Source organism: Micropterus dolomieu, linkage group LG15 (genome assembly GCF_021292245.1).
Source record: "Micropterus dolomieu isolate WLL.071019.BEF.003 ecotype Adirondacks linkage group LG15, ASM2129224v1, whole genome shotgun sequence".
Taxonomy (NCBI): domain Eukaryota; kingdom Metazoa; phylum Chordata; class Actinopteri; order Centrarchiformes; family Centrarchidae; genus Micropterus; species Micropterus dolomieu.
In genome coordinates this window covers 8,059,816-8,077,302 of record NC_060164.1, presented here as the reverse complement: position 1 = coordinate 8,077,302, position 17,487 = coordinate 8,059,816, and the positions used below count along the sequence as shown (strand labels likewise).

Genomic DNA, 17,487 nt, shown 5'->3' with positions numbered 1-17,487 from the left:
CAGGGTTAGGGGAGAAACTTTGAACTTGATAGTAATGAACAGAGGAAAGGACAAGTGAAACTAAATGGAGAATATTGTCTCCTCTAGGGATGGATGTTTCATAGACTTCATAAGCAACATCCCACGTTACATTCCCACAAGTCCGTTATCAATCACGAGTTCCCTTGTGCCAGACATGGACATGAACAGAGAGATAAACATAGGCATTAGATTGCTTTTTGATAATGACAGGCAGATGTTTTACACTGGTGAATGTACACAAACAAGAGATGTCTTCAGGATACTGAGCTAATTTCTTGCATTAGCAAGTGCTGTTTCTTGTGCCAGTTGTCTTGGCAACTGCTGATTAAAGCTGTCTGTTCACTCATATGTCCACGCCAACTGTTTTTGGTGTTAATTGTTACAGTGGGAGAGCATGGTGTGTTTTCTGTTTAGATAAATGGGTAAAGGAGGGGAAGAACATTGGGGAGATGATAATGGGGGTGTGAACAGGATCATGAGATATGGAAAAGGCTCGGGAGCATAAGGTGCATAAAAATGTTCAAATATGAGGTACTCCCAGTTTCACATTGGTTTTAAATTTGAAAATAACAACATGCAAGGACAAGTAGAAAATGCTAGCATCATGCAGTCAGCAATAAAATTAAATGCTAAACTGCACAAATTGCTGAGAAACTACCAATATTATTTAAAAATGCTATCCTCAAAATTTAAATTGGCCCATTTTGCACAAAAGGGACAAAAAATAGATCTCCCTCTGCAGTTAAATGGACTTCTAACACTTAGCATAACAACAGAAAAAGAAAGGAACGGTTTTTTTTTACCTTCTCTTTCATCCATGCCTCCAGCTTGTCCACTTTTTTGTTGAACTCCTGCAGGATCTTGGCTCCGCCCAGGGCCCTCGTCTGATTCGCAGCCGTCTGTTTCAGGGTCTGCCATTGGTCCCTGAGCTGGCTGAGCTGCTTCTTCACGAGTTCAGATGTGGGGTTCATCTTGCAAATCAACTGCTCACCCATCTTGAGAACAAAACATAAAGTCATTGTTTAATTTTATGTGTAGCACAGACGGAGCGGCCAGACTAACATAGAACAGTGGCTTAGTACATTTGACACATCAGATTTGTCCGAGTCATTGCTTATGTGCCAGCCGGCTTCACAAATTCATTGCCATTCATTTCTTGAATTCTGCTTCTGCCCTTCTTGGGCGTATCAGGTTAATTACCAGCAACATGCCATTTCCAAACATTTTCTCCTGAGGGAGAAAGTATAAACTGGCAACTGGAACACAGGGTCTGCTTTCCTCTCCGGTCGACTGGAAGTGTGTACGGGACCATTATATTATGTGTCGTGTGATCTGACAGACTCTTTCAGCACCAAAGACAGTGATTAATGGTTACATTCAGATCTCCATTACCTGTTTAAATGTCAAAATAAACATTTCATTTTGGTCGTGGGTTTCTCTGATGTGCTCGCTCTGGTAAATTGGTAATATTTTAGTTAAAAGTCCAGCCCCGTGTTGAGTCATCTTGTTACCTGGTTGAGTTGAATTAGGGTGTTCTCAAAGTCTTTGAGGTCTCTCTGAAGCGTCTGCGAGGCTTCCTCCCAGTCCTGCAAGGGGCAGCGCTGAATATTACATCCGTCCTTCAGGTCCTGCAGCTTGCCTTTGATCCACGCCTCTGCCTACAACACAAACAGACAAAAAAGTTAAGGATAGTATATGCTTTACACTGTGCATATCATAGTCAACAGATTCCGAGACCTGATGTAATATAACGTGACAATTCTTTATGTATCAGTGTCACATGAGTTACAATCTGTGACAATGATCTACAGCCAGTTGGCAGTGTAATGTCTGTTGTGTGATATGACCCTCAACAAAGTGGTTGTCATAGTGGTAAACAGAGTCTCATTTCCGCTGATTAAGAGAGTGAACCGGCCACATTCTCTTCCCTGAGTTAGAGTAATACGGAGCCTCAGACGCATCAAGAACAGCCCTTTGTTCTCCAATGTCATGTTATGCAGAGCAGAAGTTTCTCTTGGCAAGTGCCTGGACTGCGAAGCTTGCACAAGGCTTTGTCTCGCAGAGCTGCCTTTTCTGGCACCCTTTATATGGAGTGAGAACTGCAAACCAGGTGGCCAAAGTCAGAAAGTGTAGGAAAGTACATGTTTGTTTTCTGCAGAGATTCCAGTGAGGAAGTCAGTGACCCAAGTCAGAATAATTGAATGTATAAATAAATCATATCAGGTTCTTCCACCTCTCAGACTGATCCTAAATTAGTCATACAATTGATAAATAGCAGAAGTTGCTTTTGTGCTCTCTGCAGAATCTCAAAACACACAAATAAGTCATTATAACATTTAAATCAAAACATTATTTCCCAAGAAATTTAGTGTGACTGACAATGAATTAGACTCTACACTGTAGAGTCTACAGTAACCCGCTTTGGATAAATAAAACATCACATGACACCGCCTCTAAACAATACTTTGTTCAATGTGATGTCACGACTCCTGGGAGAGGCAGGTCATTAACTTTACAAGGCGCCCGGTGCAGCGGAGGTATTTCTGGGTTGAACAGAAGGAAAAGAGCTTGACAAAACAGGCCTGCCCCTATCTCGTCACACTGGCTCCCATGGCATTATAATGACCTCATACAGGAAGTCCATGATTCCCTTGTTTCTTCCTGTCTGCTCTCCACAACAATTGTCTGTTTATCAAAATGTACAGTGAGGCCTTAGTCTGGCCACGAAGAATGGACTAATGCATGCAGCTCAGATGGTATCGCTGCCTCTGAGTGTTTGTGAAAAATCTGTGGCCACACAGGAAAACAGCAACTGCAGTCAACACAGAACACATTTTAAAACAAACTCCATGTTTGATGATTATAATCTGGAAACAGACAACATTCTTTCATTTCTGAAGGCTTCAAAGGAGTCAATTTTTAGCATTTTAACTGAAAAAGCCTGTGGCCATCTTTACACTTTTTACAAATGTTTACTAACAAGTAAATTTTTTTTTGTCTCTCCAGTAATGCAACTTGGCCCCGAAAAGGCTGTGGGGACGGACGCATCTCTACTTTCTCTATGATGGAAATTAGATGTTGAAAGGCAAGATGTTTTGCAGAGCGCCCTCGTAGACAGATGGCCCTCGACGAAGCCGTCCTCCATGTGGTGACCCGCTTTGCTCTCCTAGCTCGAAACATTAAGGGCCTTTAAACGTCGCTCCCTGGAAAGCTCACTTCCACTTCCACAGCGATGTAATACTGTAATAACACATTTTCATCAGCCATAGCAGTCGACCGAATCCCTGTAAAACAAGCAGGTCCCCAGGTAACAAAACCTCTGGCTATTTACAGTACACGCTCAAATGAAGTTAAAATACAATAGGCTGTTTCCTCCAAAAGCAACAGATAGGGCCTACGTAAGCTCAACTTAAGAGTAAAGGGACTGCTAAGCTTGTTAACATTAACGACGTGCTACAGAGCTGTTTTCAACACATACATTCATCATTTGTTTCCTTCAGCTGACACATGCAAAATGAATTTCTTATTACTGGAAATAAACAGCCTATCACTTAGATGCTTGCTCAACACAGGTCTGATCGCAAAGCCAACTGCTGGACAAAATGTCCCTCAGCCGAACTCGCTGAAAAATGTCCTCGTACAACCGAGGGGGACGCAGCGATGAGATAACACAACCAGTTGTGCTGCTTGGCTGAGCCTCTCTGGGCCATAGGCGTGAAGAGATGGAGCCAAACAATGATCTCATCCCTAAATAATTGCTTCACTTGTGGCGGTTTCCCCTCCCTCTCTTCCCTCAGTTGAACACAGCTCGTACAGTTCTCGGGACAAAATAAGAACCAGTATTCTCTTCTCCTCCGAGGGTCACGCGGCAGGCAGCTTCCAGTCTGATTTCATCTCAACAGCGTAACTTGTTGCTTTTGACATAAACCCACTCCAGCTTCTTTTCATTTGACATTTTCTTTGCATCAGCGGAGATGAGAGATTCTGATAAGTTACTCACTGTGGTTTCATTTTAAAATGATTTAAAACATCGCCATCTGCGCATTCTGGAAAAGTGGAGTGGAAAAAAGCACACCCTCCTCATAGATTTTTTTTATTAGTTTGCAATTATGAGGGAACACAGAAAAGTAGGAGGAAAGTGCAGCTTTTCATTAGCTGGAGCTCAAACCGACGCAGCATGCAATAAACCCACTGACTGACCATCACAAACTGTCGATGTTGTGCGTGCATGCTTCATTTTACCTGCAGAACTTCCTTGTTGAAGAGCGAGGTGCGATGAGTGAAGCAGTCACTCTGGGACGCAACAGCTGCCGACGCTTCATTCTGTGTGTGTGCGTGATTTTCTTTCCTCTGTGGCTCTTTCTTCTGCGATTCAGGCATTGAAACCTGTGTGAGCACATAACACAGGCATGAAAGTGTTGAAAGATGACATGATGGCAAAATTTGACTGCAACATTAGCCTTGTTAATTGGATAAAAACCTAAACACCGTGATGCTTGCCTCTGATAAAACTTACAAGGAGGAGGTGCAGCGCTCCAGTTATTATTCACCTCACAATGAAGGGATGTTTAAATGTCCTTTTATATTAATAACACCTTTTTTAACCATCCAGAGGCTTTACAAACTTGTGTCAGACTGGCCCCGAGTTCCCTCTTAACCTACTGTCAGCACTACGTGAGATGAAGTGAGAACGACTGGCACTGACTTCCCTAATGGACGAGCATTCCGCTGCTCTCCAATCAGGAAACATCTGGGCACATGAAGGAAGCAGGAACGGACAAAGCCTTGAATGTCTTACGTTTTTTACTGTCAGCCTTGCATGTGAACATATCACCTTTGAAGGACTATTGTAGATCATGTTCACTCTGTCATAACTGAACAGGTAATGACACCACCACCTACTCACATGTAATTAGAACCATTTGTTTGGCCATTTGTATGAATAATATATGAGAGGAGAAAAGCAAAGTATTGTTGTGGTTACAGGATGAGAGGTGATGTAGATGTGTACAGTACTTTTGTGTCCTAAAAGGGGAAATGAGGCCATTGCTGTGTCAGTGTTATTATAAACAGCCACAAGGACTTCAGCAACCCTTTTCTTTTGTTAACATCTTCCCTGACCTCATGTTTTCCAGTGAGCCCTGCCTCTACAGGGTCTGCTGTAACAGAGCACTTCATCCACAACTCACACTGATGACTTCAACAAGAAACAGGCCAAATCCAACAGCCCATTGACTTTAAACAATATCCCACAATGTACAGTTTTTCTTCTGTAGACTGTTTCTTTAATAAATTACAGTAAAACAAGAGGAAACAACAGGCTATTTGTGTGGTGCTCAAAAGCACGTCGCTTCCATAACCCGTTTTCCACCTCTATGTAACTCTGCTCCAAATCTATAATATAATAAACTGTTTAAGTTTGGTGACTGGCGATGACTTCACTTCCTAAACTCCAAGAGAATCATCAACTCCACAGCTGGCTATAAAGGAGACCCCACTGCGTCACAACACAACAAATGTTTTCCTACAGTCTCAAGAAGTTGGGAAAAATAGCATCATTTTCAACAACACTCAATATATCCAAAATTATTTTAAGGTTGAAAATTATACTTTTGTTTCATATAACTTCCATTTACTGAAATAAAAACAACCTGATTTTTACCTAAAGCTAGCTATTGGTTATTTTATTATAGCTTCTTTACCTGTTGGACAGATTTCTCTCCGTTCAGTTTCACCCTGGTTTGTCCCTGCATGGGCTGAAATTCATCACTGCTGTCTTGTCTGAGCAAAACCTAAAATAGTAAGAAAAAAAAAATAAGCAGCCGGTAGTGCTGAAAATAAGCCATAACTGAGGAGAACATGCTGGACAGGAGACGAAAATAAAAAAAAACAAATACATTTTCAACATTTACACATTTTAAAACAAATATCTTAATCAATTTTTGGTAAGAAATACAAGATCTGACATTCAGCTGGGATACATTTGTCAAACAATGTGTCCAAAAGATATTATTTTATAACCAATAACACAAAACCCACCACCTTCTTAGGTTGATGTGGCCTATACTGCTAAATTCTTTGCACTGTACGTGGAAAAAACTGTACAACATATCTACTTTCCATGCTGAGTTTGAGGTTCATTTCTTTGCTTGGAGATAAATTACCCATATTTCTGTTAAATCAGTTAAAAGAAAAGGATTTATCACACACCTAATACATTTTACACATATCTTTGAAACCATTTATAAACAATCAAAACAAATTGTTGTCTTAATTAAAAGTAAAATATAGTTTTTATTTTTATCTTTATTCCAATAAATGGCTGTTAATTAACTGCAATATTAAAAGAAATCACACCTCTTTGTGATATTTATTATATCCTTGGTTATTAGATATACATTTGCATAAGTAATGTGTGTCCTGTACCTTGAAGTGAGAACTGGGCTTATTCTCACAGCTCACACCCACAATCCTGGGCAGATGTGGATCTGATGTGTTGGTGGTGATGTTGTTGTTGTTATTGTTGTTTTCAGATGTGGACCCTACAATTGAAAGGTGCACTGGTCCCGCTGACACCTTGTTCTCTGATCTGTCTTTACTCCCAGAGATTGTAATCTTCTTGATGGATCTGGAGACAGTAGATGGAGAACCAACGTTCTGGTTCAGTTGGTCCTCAGCTGCCATGTCCTCCTGTTTGTGTTTCACGAGGGCTACCTGCTTGACGATGGGTGAGACGAGACAGGGGCCATGTGCACAGACCTGGGATCGACTGAGGTAGAGCGAGTTCAGGTTGTGCTGTAGAGTGCAGTTATCCAGACTCCGGCTCTGCAGATAACTCTGTGTAAACTCCTGGCATTTTGGCACAGCTGGGACTGACAGCCTCGTCCCGATGGTGAAGGGCTGGACTTTCCTCACAATGCTTTCAGACATTGCCGGTGTCCAGTTAAGAAAACTAAATATGCCGAAGTCCAAATGGGCATTGAAAAAAGTCTGTCACATTCCTTTGTACACTCTCCTCACTCACCAGTTCTGTTTGTCCAGTTTCTGTTCAGCGGGCAAGTGGAGGGTTGAACAGAAAGTGGAGGGAGAGCTCAGTTCTCCACCTTCTTGTGCATGTTGAGAATGCACAGCACACAGCCCAGGATGGCTTCCTTGGACTCCTGGGATCGAATGCGGTCCCAGACGTGGCGTAGCGCCGTGCCAAGGTGGGCAGCACCCGTAGAGAGGCTTCTCCTGAGGAACTGTGCCACTGAGCCCGCCAGTCTGCTACTGAGGAGCCTGATAACCAGGGACCGCAGCAAGATGAAGACTGCTGGCATGCTGCCTGAGAGTGCTGTGAAAAAAAAAACTAAAAAAATAGAAAGCTCAAAAAAGGAGGGGAACAGAGGAGGGTTGGTTAAGAGAGGAGATGAAGTCACCACCTCTCCGCTCTCTTCCTCCCTCTCTCTCTCTTTCTCCGTCAGGAGCGACAGAGCAGAGAGGGGGCTGTAAAGCCTGGCTGTCAAAACTTCCCCTCTGAACCCGAACAGAAAATCTGCCCAGATAAGAGGCGAGGAGTAATGGAGTCAGAGGGAGAGACCTCTGTCAGACCTCTTCAATCACACCTTATCCTCTATGAGGTAATATCCTCAGCCGAAACAAACTCACACACACACCCACACTGCCTCTACCTTACCTCCACCTTAAAGTGCAGAGGAACAGATTCAGCCCTGAGGTGTTCTGCTTTGTTCCAGCACGGAAATTGCAAGACAAAAAAAAAAGTCTTTCACAGACAGCAGGTTTAAAATAAAATAAAAATCCAGGGTAAAGTCTGTGGTGAGAGAATAAGCTTCAGAGGCTCGTGCGAGCGCTGTCTGTCCAGGCGTAGAGTGCTTTCCTCAGATCTGAGCCTCCTCTTTCCCCATCAGTGAGGAGCAGTTGTGAACAGAATGGAACAGCCCTGTCGCTATGCTCCTTAAACCTCACAGCTGCTGGCATGACAAGTGTATGATGGGGTGGGGGGCAAATAACAGTCAAGCAGATGATGACCCCTACCACTCCTTGGTGGTGGCTAGGGTTCAACAGAGCACATGTTGGGCTGAGTGATTGGAATGGTAGGGGTGGCGTGCGTATGTCAGGGGAGTAGGGATTACTGAGGGGAGCAGACAGCAGAGAAAATATTTGCAGGGAGCAGATGGGAGAATCTGCTTCCACTGGTGAAAGCTTTTCCAAAAAAGGAACTCTCACTCTTCACACTTCTGCCCTCTGACTTGACCCCAGCACCTGGTCCAAAGGCTCTGAGGCATTTCAGCCGCTTTCAACAAAACCCAGTCAATGTAATGAAGTTGAGGTTATTGCATGCCTCATTTTACAACACAGTGCTTTTGGAATTTGTGTTCACGAAATATGAACCCATGCAGTCAATATACATTACATTCATGTGTGCTAATGTGTTACTGTACAAACAGCAAAGAGTGGGACAACAGTCCCTACGCAGGGCTCTTTCTGACAGAGGTAGTCCCGGAGTCGACATGGTTAATGATGCTTTTAAAAGAGCTCTGGTTTCGTGATGAAGTCATCTAAGGAAGAGATTTAATGTGTTGCAGCTTGAAATCAGAGATAAATTCTGCGCAGGCTGGGTGGTGCTGACGGAAAGCTGGATGGGTGGAGTTCAAGAGGTTTGGCTAACTTTAAAATGCCATTTCCTCCTATTGCAGGGTGAATGTGCGATTAAAGTGTACAGTGGGTATACTGTGTGACAATGACACCACCATATGACGAAGTGCTGGTTGTGTTCAATTTTGGAACATTTTGAAATGTGGGTTATTTTCGACACACCTTTTTGCAAGTCATGGTGTGTTAAGGCAAACCCGCTCGCTGAGAGGGGTTAGTGAAAATGTGCAATCCACAGCTTAGCCTGGAATACAACTTTAAGAACATTTAAAATGCCCATAACAGATTTAAAATCAAATAAACCTTTCTAACCTTGTATAATATTTACACCAACACTTTAAGGTATACATCAAATGGATTATAGGTCTGCACTGTTTATTCAGCAGTCTCACCATTTAGTCTTTATTGTAACACAAACATAACACAACACACCACACAGTATGTCTTCAAGCTACTAAACAATCAGTTTGTTGTACTTTTCTTATATTAACCTCTGTGATGTAATGAATGAACTACAAATGAAAATGAGCTTTCCGGCTGGCATATTTACGCTAAAATGTTTATTAATGTGCCTTGTGCCTCATAGATAGATAGATAGATAGATAGATAGATAGATAGATAGATAGATAGATAGATAGATAGATAGATAGATTTTTAGCAAAATGTATGAAAACTAAAAGCTTTAAACTGAAGTTCAGCTCTGTGTGTATAGCCCCTGTTTTCCACTTAGCCTGTAAACATTTATAAAGGATGGAAAGTTGTTTGCTCACAGAATCACTGTCAGGTTAGATTTGAACCAGGTGTCCCACCTCTGCCAACCAAGTCAGATTAAGCTACTGTAACACCTTCCTTATGTTGTTTACCCTGGAATTCCTCCCTCCGTCCTCACAGCTCTCGTTCACTTTTTGTCCACAACCTTTAACTGTTCTGCCCACATCCTTTACAAATAATTTAAACCTCAGCCTTGATCTGAAAGCTCTTTATGTGTGCCATCTTCCTTTGTGTGCATCTTTGACGACGGCTGTTAAAGACAAGCTGGTTCTGGCCTGATGGCTGATATCATTGCCTCCCAAGCTGATAATAAAATCCTGATGCTTTCTTACCACAGGCCTGGTTTGTGATCACCCTTGTTAGATGTCTTCCATTTTATTAGAGTCAGTAAATACGACTTGGAAGACTTGTTCAAGGGGTGATGTCACCGGGGCTGCCCGCATGAAAGGAGAGTGATAGCTGTGGCGGAGGAGAGAATATGCATTGGAGCTAGAGGGGGTCTGTACTTTTCCACTTGGTGTATGTCATCACAAAGGCATGATCGGCCTGCTGGTCAAGTTTCAGTACCGATAAGATAGAGTTCTTCTTGCTCTGGATCATGATCAAAAAAGAAAAGATGTGTTCTTTTCAAAAATGGTTGATATCAAAGGAATAGAAAAATGAAAATACTTACTTCACATCTGTTAAGTCAGACATGCTTGGCCTGAGCTTTTTAGTTACTGGACACTGGACAAAACATTCTCAATCAATTGAATTTTTACTCAAACTTAACTCTTAAGTCATTCAAATCAAGTCGTTGTTTATTAGTTTTATAGTTATGGCTAAAACTGTATTGTTTAATGTAGGATGCCAGGCCTGGATCAACACCAAAATGTAATAATTTGCCCCATGGCCCCAAACCCTGTTAAGTTTTTTTTCAAGCAGGACAGACAAACAAAAAAGTTGTAAACATAAAGTCTGGCAAAATTTAAAAGCAACATAAGCATATTTATACCAGTTCAGCTACTTTTTACTTTGTTTAAATAGAAACAAACACATTGACTAAAAAGAAAGTTGAGAATGACCATGAAACACAAACAGCCCAATGAAATTGTGAAGTCATACATTTGTATAAATACTTATCTGTTGATCTAAATAGCTTTAAATTCCTTTGTTCTTAGCGCACAAGTCTGAACACACATCTTGACAATGACCTAGCCTCTCTCAGATGGGTCGCCTGTGGGCTTTTGTACTTCAGCGACTAAAGCTAATACACAGCATGAACAATGAAATGATTTGTGCTTGAAGAGAACAACATGACAGCTGCAGTTTATGGACAAAGGGAAATATAAACACATTACGAAAGCCACATTTTCAGCATTTACTACATGATGTCCACATGGGTTTCCCACACCAAATCTATTCAGCCGGAGTATAGAACGGGTTGCAACATAGTTTATGGCATGACTTCAATCAAATCCTCTTAAAAACAAAAAAGCCTTCAAACTTGTCAACTAAATTAATCACTGATTTAATGCAGAGATAGTTGTGACGCCTAGTTTTGACGCTCACCTGAGGCTATATTTGACCTAATGAGACTGCATGCTTATCGGCTGATGTTCACACACACCTGTGGCACTTCATCCTGGGAGTCCGGTTTCACATGTTTCTGCTGAACATGTCCACTCTCATCACAACCTTCAAGAAGCAAGGAAGCTCGAGCGTTGGATGACATCATATGCAATAGCTTGCCATCTTAGTCAGACAGTACTCATTGTATACAGAGACAGAGTGCAGAATTTGTCACAGAAAGAGGCAAGCCGAGACAATGAAACTCAACCGTCTGCCATGACGCACACATTTTTTAATCTATTAAACTGTAGCTGCATTGTTTAAAAAAACAGTGCCCCAATGTTAAATATACTCCTCCTTCTTAAATATCTTGGAATGTTATAGGTCACATGTATAGGTGGTTATCATGTAGAGTGGCTTGTTTAAAGGTAACAACAGCAGCAGGGTGGGATCATGAGTAGAAACAGTGTCTAGAACCCCGCGTCAGTAAGTATATTAAAATATAAAGGCAGGAGTCAGACCTGGCTTTAAGACAAGAGGGCCTTTGTTTTGACTCAGACCTCCTAAATGGGTTTCTTGTCCTACCATAACAATTGGCAATGACATTAGAAAAATATGTGAGGCAGTGTAGTTGGGGAAAATGATTGATTTTGGATAGGATATGAATCTTAAAGATCAAAAGTGGCTTTCACTGGCTCTTAAAAAAGCAGATAATTCAAAGTCAACATTCGGGCTTGTTAAGCAAGTCGGTGAACAGGTCAGCAAGGCAATTTGTAGATGATCAAATGTATCCAGTTCGCAGTTAGTTTGAGTTTCAACTTCTAGACAGGAGGCCAGTTGGTGACAGATTGGCATCCATGGGATCATTTGTTCTCAGCAAGTATAAGGGTCACTGGGAATGAATAGATTTTTTTTGGCCGTACTTGGAAAGGTTTGGAATTGAAAGATTACATTTAATTTTTAGCCATGTTAGCAGCATGTCACTATGAATGCCAATGTCTGTTCGTTTGTCAGTCAGGACTGAAAAAGCTCAATAACTATTGGATGGATTACAGTGAAATTTGGTACAGAAATTCATGGTTCCCACCGGATGAATACTATCAATTTGGTGATTCCCCGACTTTTCCTCTAGAACCACCATAAGGTTGACATTTTTGATACGTATGCACAACTCATGGATGGACTGTCATGACATTTTGGTAGATTCATTTATGTCTCCCTGAGAGTAAATTGTAGTAACTTCAGGATCCTGCACCATCATCTTGTCAAAAATGACCAAATACCTGCAAATCTATTGACTTTCTCATCAGCCTCAGCTGTGCTTTGTGTTTAGTGCTAATTAGCATGATTACACGATAAACTAAGCTGCTTTAAACATGATATAAAATTATATCTGCTAAACATCAGCATGCTGACATTGTCACTGTACTCATGTTAGCATGCTGACATTAACATTTAGCTAAAAGCTAAAAAATGGAGTCTAATTAAACAAAGCTGTACAGAAATTAGTTCACTCTCTCCATGCTGGATCAATGTTCCAGTGTGGGAAGCACAGTAAGCAGTGTCATACAGGCCTTTATTGTACTTTTCTCTGAGTGCAATTTGAAGCCACCCTCAGGTGGCAGTCAGGCTGAATGGCGGCATGAGGTCACTCCATCATGTGACATCATGGGTTCACATGGCAACCGTGCTCCGGCAGCAGGAAGCAATTTTCCCATATCAAAGGCTGAATAACAGAAAAAACCTGCACCTTATTTTTGCCCTCTCCGAAAGTATCAATCACCGTGAGAGGGAGGCTTAACATTTGACCTCTGATGTCATTCCAGCGGCAGGTTGGGTGCCTTCAAGCCTTTCTTTGGAAGCTCTGTTGACCTGGTGGTGTGATTTATTAATCACACACAGGAACTTTAATCATGTGATGCAGCCTGTGTGCTTGCCTTTGTGCTTGACATCTGAATCACCAAGTGTTGCCAAGTGGAGAGGCTTGTTAAACTTTTTGTATGCAGAAAGAATCAGGAAAAAAGGGGAACCTAGATATTTACATTTAAACATTTACACATCCAGACATTTGATGGATCTGCTCTCTCTGTAATCATGATGTGCTTCAAAACTCCACAAGAGAAGCAGCAGAATAAAAAAGCTGTTTCATGTGAGTGCTTCAGGCAAATGGAAAAATATAGGCAAGCCAAAGTACATCTTGAGTCATTTTTGAACCCCACTATTGCATTACAGATTAGTTTAATGTTTTGGTTGAGGTCATTCTTCTCTGTCAATGTTCTAAGTGGAGGTAAATATGAAAATACCAATAGGTACACAGACAACTTGGAAAAACTTTCACAGATGTTCTTCAACCCTTTTGAAACCCTGTGGGGTCAACACTCATTTTATCTCACTATGAAGACATCATTATACCTCACCTCAAAGAGTCTGGATTCAATGTGATTTCTTTTTTCTGCTTTGACATCCAAGGTGGCCTTGCAGGCTTTACATAACAAGCTGGACCTACCTGAAAGTTCTGCGTTATTGTTTGCCTCACTCGTGTCACCTCCTGTTAGTGGAATGGATGAGCTCATTGCTGACACCAGTATGAGCTATGCATGCCTTGTTGATGCTAAAATTCAGCTGACACTATAACAGACACCGTAACACCATTGGTATATTACAATTAGAACTGTGTGACAAAACATTATTTGCCTCCAGAGTAGAAAGACAATTTGAAAATGAAACTTTAAGCAGGCATTATATAATTTGGAAAGTTCAGTCAACTTTAGTGAGTGGTGAACATCTGTGGTGTCATCAAAAGACAAAACTTGGAGGCTCACTTTGTTATTTCATAAAATACTTGTTGACATTTTATTTTCAAATAATCTTTAACTGACTTCAGAGCTACCGGTGACAAATCAGGATTTGCAAGGTATTGGCGCTCACAAAGTCCTGTTCACTAGTAGAATAACCCAGACTGCTGTCTCTTTTGGCATAGATTGTTGCGCACATGTCTGGATTGTGAAAAGCATGTGACGTTTCAGGCCAAGTTTGCTTTGAAGACACAGCATGTGACTCAACAATGTTTTGCACATTCCAGGTTACTGATGAATTCATGGACGACAAGAAAGAACACAGAGCATCAAACTCTATTCAAGCATCATGTGGGGATGATAGGAGCAGGTGCGGGTGTCTTCAGATAGGGCTGTGGGATAACAATTGGCTTTACAACAGGTGCTGTGAAGTCTGTGAAACAACTGCTCCAACTATGTGGGGGGAGGAGGGGGGAGGTGGGGCTCTCTTGGGACAAAAATAGAAAGTGAGCCACATAATTAAAGTGGTTCAGATGAAAATACTTCTTGCTGCCTGTTGCAGTCAAACTGAAAGACCCTGTGGAATGGTAATTATTATATCCCACTGTACATGATGGCAATAAATATCAGTATCATGCAAACAACAAAGAAGCTAAACTGCATCAATAACACAACATCGCTGTTGTGGGAGAACAGAGTTTAATCACAACTTTGCAGGGAAACAACCAAATGAGATTACAGAGGATTAAATGCACTCTCACACCTGCCTTATTTTGTGCAGTTGTATTAAACCCCAGGAGCATTTCCTACCCCTAATTTTGTTTTATTTGTGAAGGTGAGAGAGCCACAAACAAACTAAAGAAAAACGGCTCCCCTGTCTGTCTAATGGGAGCACACAAAACAGAGCAAACTGCAGTTTTAATGAAGCCTAGTAAACACTCAACTTCGCGTTAAAGTTTGTACTTTTGTACACCAAACTGAACTCACCATAATTCTCAGAAAATCATTTCCACATTGCTGGCATAATCAATCACTGGCAGATAATCAGATTACAAAGGCAATTTAATTCTTTATTGATTTCTGAAGAGAATTCCGTATTATATTTTCTTAGTCTCATCTCAAAAAGCAGGTCAGAACTGTCAAAAGGGTTTAGGCCCACTCTCACCAATCCCAACTGTTGCCCAAACATGTTTTTATGACCTGAGTGGAAATGATAATACTGACTCATAAATAAATCACTCATGATAAATCACTCATCTGTTAGGATTTTAAGCTTTATCTAATAACCAGCCTCCCTGCTCAGCCACATGACTTTGCTTATAAAGTATGGCTTGTTGGTTAATTGGTAATTGGAAACATAGCCTAACCAATAAAAAAAGTTGCTACAAAGTACTAATTTTACTCCTAATTCAGAGCAATTCAAATGGACCATAAGTGAGAAAATTACCTAAGGCAAATACCAATCGTCTTCTTTAGAGACTCACAGAGAGGAGCTCTGTTCATTTAATAACCCCCAAATTAAAGGAAAATGTATGATTCAATCATCTGGCCACAGACTTAGATCATGCTCTATGACATCATGTTGGACTGCTTAATGCTGTTGACCTAATTCAACTATAGCGGAAGTCAAATCAGTACGTTGAAGATCCGGGGAATATCACTGCACGATATAGTACCAGTAAACCGTAGCTGTTAAATGCACTTTTTCGTAGTAGTAGTTGATACTTTGACAGTAAAGACTTAAGACTTGTGAGTATTACAATTTTTTGAGGCAGTTACCACAACAACACCACGACTGTGCTCCACAGCAACACTGTCTCAGCTTACTTTGGTTCTGTGAAATTGAATTACTAAAAACTATTAAAGTACTTGTTTTTCATGTCAACATCCAATATTTCCCTTTCCATTCATTTGTTGGTTTATTTTGCACGGAGTTGGTTTTACTGTTGATAATAACAGCAAACTTAGGACTTTTATGAGCCATGGTAAAGAAAAAGGTTAACCAAATGAGCCATTTCTAAGCAGAGGCTGTGTTTTTCTCTGCCACAAAGCATTGCAAAGCTCTTCCATCATTGGGCCTGCCCATGAATACCGAACAACAGTTGGTTGTAGCAGTTGTTGTTGACTTGCAGAGCTATTCCGCAGTTGGTCTACTCCTGTTCTCTTTGTCAGGGCATGACAGCAGACAGACAACATATGTGTTGGCTATAAAGTTTGTAAAACACCCCACTAAGCAAATGTGTCAAAGCAGGGTCATATAGGTGACGCAATCTGTGCAAACGCTGACAGGTGGGATGGCAAACTGGGCGTAACTGCAAGAGATTACAGAGACTTTCACTGGGCTGGGCTGGACTCTCTTTTCCTGTGTGATGAGAAACTCTTTGCAACTACTACTTACTGTACATAAGTCACCTCTGTGAACAGGAATGAGGCAGAGGAAAATCTCTAAATGGTTCTAAGATGATCAATTATTGGAATTAATATATAATGGCAGTTGTATGTGTAATTTGTGGGAATAAACAAGGCAGCGCTACTCCTTTTCTCTTTGTTGATGAATAGGCAGAATATTTCCAACATTATAGACTGAGGCCAGCCACTAAACATAATAAAGGAAGGTGTATGCGTGCCTCAGTATAATGTTAGTGTATTATATCCCATATCATTATGCAATATCAGGTTTGTATGTACTATCTCAAAAACAAAACAATTACTCCAAATAACATCCTGTGTCCCAGACATGTGATCATTTTAATAAACGTATCCAAGGCATTTCCAGAAATTCCTGGGTGCACTTCCAGACAGAACCAAACATCTAACTGCAGTGATGTAAGAGAAATGGCCTCTGAGTGAACAGCTTTAAGGATCTACAGTTCAGTCCGTCAGAATTAATTTAAGATTTTTCATCTGTATCTAAGACATCAAGACATTTGAAAACTGGATTTTTATTGAACTGACAATATTACATCTATGGTGATTCTACAAAGGCAACAAGCCACAAAGCTCTGGATGATTTCATGTTTGATGTGATAATAATTTTAGAATCTAATGCACCTACAATGTACTGTAACCTACTTTTCAGTGTGTGTCCGTCTGTGGTCTGTATCCACCCATCAGAGGTCCAAGGGGCAGCTGTTGTTTGAGCAGCCCCAGGCACAATCTCACCATTGTGTATGACGTGCAGCTGGCACCATGTCGGAATGCCTGCACACAATGAATCAATCAAAGCCCCTCCTAAGTGGACCAGACCTGGGCAGTGATACGGGCCGATCCATGGCAGCTGTAACATGGCTCCTCAGTGCCATAATCCTTTTACAGGGTTCTGCTTTCACTGCAGCCTGACCGTTTGGAACCAAGTTGATCACACTAAACCCCCTCCTTTGTAATTCAATGCTTTTAAAAGTTAGGTAGCAAAATCAAGTTGCATGATGTATCAAATTTATAGTCTAGACGTGTGAAACGGGCTGTTTAAGGGGTTCCAGTAAAATACACTATATGGGATAGGTTTCACATACTACAAAATAGCAAGTTTCACCAGAGTTGTTCACATTTATCCTTGGCTTTCTTCACCTGGACCTCAGTTACAGTAGATTTAGGTCAGTCATATGAACCTCAGATGAAGGCTATTTTGTTCTCCCATCCAGGCAAGCTGCCCAAGAGCACATTCTTATTTATTGACAGCATTGAGCTGGAAGTTGTG

The 17,487-nt window shown here is 41.2% G+C and overlaps 2 protein-coding genes across 4 annotated transcripts in view; both read right to left on the bottom strand.

Annotated features, from left to right (window-relative positions):
* The window catches only part of LOC123984054, a 32,122-nt gene extending 25,042 nt beyond the window's left edge, over positions 1 to 7,080 (bottom strand). For all 3 annotated transcript variants that reach the window (XM_046070661.1, XM_046070663.1, XM_046070662.1), the window contains exons 1-5: positions 6,448 to 7,080; positions 5,724 to 5,813; positions 4,264 to 4,407; positions 1,533 to 1,679; positions 825 to 1,016 (exon numbers count right to left, since the gene is read on the bottom strand). In XM_046070661.1, coding sequence (XP_045926617.1) covers positions 825 to 1,016; positions 1,533 to 1,679; positions 4,264 to 4,407; positions 5,724 to 5,813; positions 6,448 to 6,951 — 1,077 coding nt within the window. In that variant the 5' untranslated portion in view covers positions 6,952 to 7,080. The remainder of the gene's footprint in view (positions 1 to 824; positions 1,017 to 1,532; positions 1,680 to 4,263; positions 4,408 to 5,723; positions 5,814 to 6,447) is intronic.
* Positions 6,989 to 7,340, bottom strand: LOC123984056 (protein myomixer-like). The gene has a single exon (XM_046070664.1). It carries the CDS (start codon positions 7,338 to 7,340, stop codon positions 7,113 to 7,115), a length of 228 nt encoding a protein of 75 aa, XP_045926620.1. The 3' UTR covers positions 6,989 to 7,112.
* Between the last annotated feature and the right edge of the window lie 10,147 nt (positions 7,341 to 17,487).